Source organism: Lotus japonicus, chromosome 5, assembly GCF_012489685.1.
Source record: "Lotus japonicus ecotype B-129 chromosome 5, LjGifu_v1.2".
Lineage (NCBI taxonomy): Eukaryota > Viridiplantae > Streptophyta > Magnoliopsida > Fabales > Fabaceae > Lotus > Lotus japonicus.
The window spans coordinates 21,372,858-21,378,123 of NC_080045.1; the positions used below are offsets into that span (position 1 = coordinate 21,372,858).

Genomic DNA, 5,266 nt, shown 5'->3' on the forward strand with positions numbered 1-5,266 from the left:
TCACAAAGCCTTCCCACCACCACCCATTTACTATGCTTGTGGCACATCAACAAGTGTGTTTTGGCAAAGTGCAAAGAGTATGTTGGCACGGATGATTTTGCTCAAGAGGTTATGGACAAGTGGGCTGAATTGGTAGATGCTCCAACAGTTCCAGAATTTGAAGCTCATTAGATTGAATTGTTTAACATGTGCAAGCATAAACACAAGTTGAAATTTGCCACTTATTGTTCTACTACATAGTTGGTCCACAAGCAGAAATTTGCCAAGGCATGGACAAATCATGTGATGCATTTTGGAACAACAACAAGTAACAGGTACAAAAATTATGTTATGACTTGTTATATGTATTTCATTTCATAGATTATTACAATATTAATTCTTACATGTGCGTTGTTGGTTTGCAGGGCTGAAGGTGCACATGCCAGCTTGAAGTTGATGTTGCGGAACAGTAAGGGTGACCTGGCCACATCATGGAATGCGTCGCATAGTTTGACCACCAATCGCCACACTGAGATAGTAGCATCGTTTGAGCGCAGTATGAATAAAATTGATCACCTTTTCAAGACCCCTTTCTACACAAATATTAGGGGATTTGTGTCAATCAAATGCCTGAAACTCATTGATGCTGAACTGACAAGAATGCGAGCCTGCGGCGGCAGATGCGATTGCTTATTGAGAGAGACTCATGGACTACCTTGCGGTTGTCAACTTGCAGGTTACCGGTCAACCACTCTCCTCTCAACTACTTCCAATTATTTATATTTGTGATTCAATGTAACATGTCTGTGAACTTGCAGATTATGAGAGGATTCCGTACGAGGCCATTCATCCATTCTGGAAGAGCCTAAGTTGGGAGCATGTACCTGTTGCAGATACTGGCAGCTCAGATATTTGCGGACTAAACCATGGAGAGATGCACCCAGAAGTTGAGGCACTGACACGTTATTTCCATTCTTTGGATACTGGAGGGCAGAGTATGGTAAGGAGGAAGCTTCAAGCGATATATTGTCCTGAAAGGAGTACACTATGTACTCCTGAGCTTCGGATAAAGTTCAACCGCACTCCTAAGTTGAAAGAGAGCAAACAACCCAAGGGTCGAGCAATAGGATCCTTGACTCGTGATCCTTCAGCGTTTGAACTTACAGACAAGAAGATTAAAGAGGAAAAGAAGTCTTCACATGCTTATGTTTAATTTTGTTTTCGGTGTTGCTTATGTTTAATTTGGTTGTGTAACCGTTTAACTTATTGTCATGGATTACTACATGCTTTGAATTATTTATATGTTGTCGTTGTTTCTGTTTTTTTCATTATAAGAGTCATAATATTAAGACTAAAAATATAACACATGTAAATAAAACGAGGCAAGAGTCATAACATAACATAAAAAGTCCTAACATATACATAATAATGGATCCCACATAACAAGTGTAATAAAATCACTCTCCCCGACCCCGCCCCCTGCGACCTCTGGGTACACGAGCTCGACCTCCACGAACACCCTCTCCAGGATCACCCTCTCCACGAGCTCTGCCTCCACGAGCTCCGCCTCCACGGGGTCTGCCTCCACGAGCTCTGCCTCCCGCAGCTGCGGCTCCTCGAATAGCAGAAAAGGCAACTCCCTGGGTACCAACGAAGGAACTGGCAACGAGGGTGGCAGCAAGCTGGTTCACCAGCCAGATCCTAGCAGCATCCTCATAGCGTCCCCCTACAATGAAATGAATTAAGTTAACAGTTATTAATAATACTCTAAAAATAAATACAACTTAGTAAAGTAATTATTAAGACATACCATCCATAGCAGACGTGTACATGGTCTTCAGAGTAATGAACCGAATGTTCTGGCCACCCGCCGACTCAAACTCAGCCAGATAAGCAGCAACAGATCCTCCCAGGAGCTGGGCGCAGAGCGCTGCAACCTCGTCTCGCTCCCCTCTGCCCGGAGTGTAGAACCTCGACCCTGTGGGAAGATGGAGAAGAGCAGACACATCGTCCAGGGTGATAGTCATCTCCCCGAACGGCATGTGGAAGCTACTCGTCTCCTCATGCCATCTCTCAACAAGGGCCAGTACGACAGCTGGGTCTGTCTCCGGTAACCCGCACCAAGGTAGGTGATACAAACCCGTCTGCTGCAGCAGCTGTCGCACATGTGTGTGGGCCTCTGAATCGCCATCACAGGGGAGGTTCCATACCTTCCCCCCAACAGTGGCCACCCTCAATGTCCGACGGTCCACGTACCGCGGGTCTGTGCGAAGAAGTGCCTGCCACGTCCAAGGAGCCTTGTGGTCAGGATAATGCGCAAGAAGCGACAGATCCTCAGGCCCCCCGGGAAACGGTGCCACCCTCTGGATGAGGTCGTCATCCGCACCGCCCTCTACACCGCCCTCTGGCACCACATCTGGCATAACATCAGCAGCATCAATCTCCTCCTGCAGAATAAGAGGCTCCTCCTCCTCACCACTAAGCTCAGAAGAAGAAGAAGACTCCTCGCCACTAGGCTCAGAAGAAGATGTCTCCTGACGAGGTAACTCAGCCATCGGAGACAATGGAGCAGGGTCCAGCTCAGCCGGAGCCCTAGTAGCAGACGGAGCGGGGGTAGCTGACGGAGCCCCGACCGGAGTAGCAGATGGAGCCGGGGTAGCTAACGGAGCCTCGACCGGAGTAGCAGATGGGGATGGAGACGGAGCTGAAGCCTCTACCGCCTGAGTGGCTGCAATATGGTCGCCGCGCCTGGTAGAAGCATGCAAGCGCTCGTGTCGATCCGCTGGATCCTCACTAGTAGAAGCATGTCGTGACCTCTTCCTCCCGCCCTTCATTCTCGCTATCTGTGCAAAACAAACAAATTTAACAATACTTGTCATAATAAGTAAAGCATTTTCACATATGAGCATATCATTTGAGTCATTTTTTAACTTAATCAGGAAATTTCCAATCAATCGTTTAGCAACTAACCATAGGAAAAGGAAAATATAGAGAATTAGTTGTTAGTTTGCATGTGAATGTGATTAAATTAAATTTCTAGCTGTGTTAAGGTCAAGCAACCATCATCACAAGCAAACAAAAACAATAAACAACTTTCCTAATTACAACACATGAAGCATATGATTTGAGCGCTTAATCTTTTCCAATAAACAATAAACAATAAACAACTTTCCTAATCACAACACATCAAATCTATCTTGATCTTTTCCAATTCTCAACAAATCAGCAAAGTAATCCTGGAAGCTAAATACATGCCATGGTTAAATATTGGAAATAAATTTTGGAAGTCTGCACTGTCATACTGTCATATCGGAAAATCATTTTCCACTACCATATCGGAAAATCATTTTCCATTATCATATCGGAAATTGATTTTCCGATATTACAGTAAACCCAGAAACAGACCCAAATGCACCCCACTCGTGCCCGTACTCGTTTCATGGAATTTCAGGCAACAAAACACAACAAAACCTACCTCTAATCATCAATCAACTACCCTAGTGTTCAACCATTGACCTAATTCAAACTTCAAATGTGAAAATCATTGAAATCAAAACTTACCTTTTGAATGTAATTGTGGGTCTTTGTGGGAGCTTTGATGATGATTAGAACCGACCTTGAGATGATTGAAGAGGATGCGATTGAGGGAGGGAAATTTGGGTTTTGAAATAATGGGTTTCAAAACCCAAACTGTCGTGTTTATATGTTTTAAACACGATCGGTAAATGATTACCCGTTATAGAGTCGGGTAATCATTTACCGTTTTTAATCAACTGGTTTTCTAGTAATTTCGCCCCCCAAGGTGGGGCGGGGGGCCTAATGGGTGGGGTGTTAAACCCAAATCCCGAGGGAGAAGAAAGCGTGAATTGGGTTTTCTGTGAATTGGGTATTATTTTTTCCACCGTTAGATACATCATAGGGCTGTCATTTAATGTTTAATTATTTTTTAGGTGTTTTATTGTAGTTAATTTTCTGAACCATTAGATGCATCTGACGGTTAGTGTTACTGCTGGAGGGGCTGGACAGAATTATTTGCTGGAGAGGATCCAGATCCGAGTAAAACTGGTGCATGAAAGACTCACACATTAGAGTAGAACTGGTGCATGAAAGTCCTGCATCAGCACCAATAAAATGGCACAGGAGTCAGGAGCTTTTGAAAAATATTCATTAGGTATCAATAAATTTACTTTGAAGTATAAGAGAACCGATAAATTCATTTTGAATGTTTGGAAAATAGGATCCTAAATAGCCTGCACAAAAATTATCCAAATTCTCTAAAAAAAAACCACAACCATTATTATTTCATAAATGGTAACAAAAAACGTACATTATCATGGTCCATGTGACAGAGAAGCTTGATTTCTCTGAGAGTCCTCTTAGCATCAATCATATTATCAAACGCGTTCCCAATCTTCTTGATTGCAACCGGTTCTTTGGTCTCCAAATTCGTAGCACAGCTACACTAACAGGAAAAAGTTCAATTAATTCAACAAAAAATCAAGACAAAATCGAAATTGAGCTGAGGGGTGAGATGAGAAAGTAACCAAATGATGCTTCCCTCACCAAACATTGGAACCGTATCAAGAAAACAGATCTTCCGAAGGACCAAGGGATTCTGCAAAGAAACATAATGGGGAAGGCATGCGTAGATAAATCTGAGCCTAGTAAATTCACCGTGGCGGTTTCGTTGGAGGAGGGGGTTTCTTCCCGAGGGACCTTCGGGATCGGAATTCGCGGCGGCGCGCATGGGGGAATACGAACGGAACAGAGAGGGGGAGGGGTAGAAAACGGGGGATTGGGGCTCGGAGTGTGAAATGGCATCGTTTTCGGCGGCGGTGGAGGCACTCTATGTGGCAGAGAAGATGATGAGGAGCTTTTTATGGGTTAGGCAACAGGAAGAGAGGGAGAGGATGATGACTGTGAAGAGGGGAGAGAACCGGATTTCAAATTGCAGAGGAAAGGAGAAAACATTGAGAAAAAAAGCAGTTGTAGAGCACCAGTGGGAGAACCGAAGAGGTTGTTGGGGAATGATTTACAGTGAGTGGGAGAGGTGTAGGTACCGAGGAGAGAGTGAAGAACAATAAATACTTGGATTGAGATTGGATTGGATTAGAAAACTCGATCCACGTTTAGGGTTTAGGGTTTAGGGTTTAGGGTTTACACAATAAATATTTGGAATTGTTTCAAATTTTAAATTTAAAATCTGAAAAACACATTGTGAGTGAATGAAGAAGTGTGCTGAGGAAGGACTTTTAGAGGGAGAGGTGGGCGGTTGTTAGAAGAAGGA

The 5,266-nt window shown here is 43.8% G+C and overlaps 2 protein-coding genes across 4 annotated transcripts; one reads left to right on the plus strand and one right to left on the minus strand.

Annotated features, from left to right (window-relative positions):
• The first annotated feature begins 226 nt into the window (after window positions 1-226).
• LOC130720844 (uncharacterized) lies at window positions 227-1,272 on the plus strand. The gene is made up of 3 exons (XM_057571549.1): window positions 227-314; window positions 405-715; window positions 798-1,272. The coding sequence occupies exons 1-3, from the start codon at window positions 286-288 to the stop codon at window positions 1,190-1,192; spliced, it is 735 nt and encodes a 244-aa protein (XP_057427532.1). The 5' UTR covers window positions 227-285; the 3' UTR covers window positions 1,193-1,272.
• Window positions 1,273-1,324: 52 nt separating this feature from the next.
• LOC130720843 (uncharacterized) lies at window positions 1,325-5,066 on the minus strand. 3 transcript variants are annotated; one of them, XM_057571546.1, is made up of 5 exons: window positions 4,543-5,066; window positions 4,307-4,436; window positions 3,541-4,091; window positions 1,790-2,822; window positions 1,325-1,705 (listed from the first exon to the last, which is right to left on the minus strand). In XM_057571546.1, exons 4-5 carry the CDS (start codon window positions 2,811-2,813, stop codon window positions 1,437-1,439), a joined length of 1,293 nt encoding a protein of 430 aa, XP_057427529.1. In that variant the 5' UTR covers window positions 2,814-2,822; window positions 3,541-4,091; window positions 4,307-4,436; window positions 4,543-5,066; the 3' UTR covers window positions 1,325-1,436. The 3 variants fall into 3 exon arrangements, with proteins under 3 accessions (XP_057427529.1, XP_057427530.1, XP_057427531.1); XM_057571547.1 differs by having other exon boundaries at window positions 4,307-4,441; XM_057571548.1 differs by having other exon boundaries at window positions 4,524-5,066.
• Window positions 5,067-5,266: the final 200 nt, after the last annotated feature.

Bases quoted from the DNA above. Each gene is read 5' to 3' on its own strand.
- LOC130720843 (XM_057571546.1), bottom strand. From the start codon at position 2,813: ATGAAGGGCGGGAGGAAGAGGTCACGACATGCTTCTACTAGTGAGGAT. The intron at 1,706-1,789 runs GTATGTCTTAAT...ATTTCATTGTAG, and splicing joins GTACACGTCTGCTATGGATG to GGGGACGCTATGAGGATGCT.
- LOC130720844 (XM_057571549.1), top strand. From the start codon at position 286: ATGCATTTTGGAACAACAACAAGTAACAG. The intron at 315-404 runs GTACAAAAATTA...GTTGGTTTGCAG, and splicing joins GGAACAACAACAAGTAACAG to GGCTGAAGGTGCACATGCCA. The intron at 716-797 runs GTTACCGGTCAA...GTGAACTTGCAG, and splicing joins TTGCGGTTGTCAACTTGCAG to ATTATGAGAGGATTCCGTAC.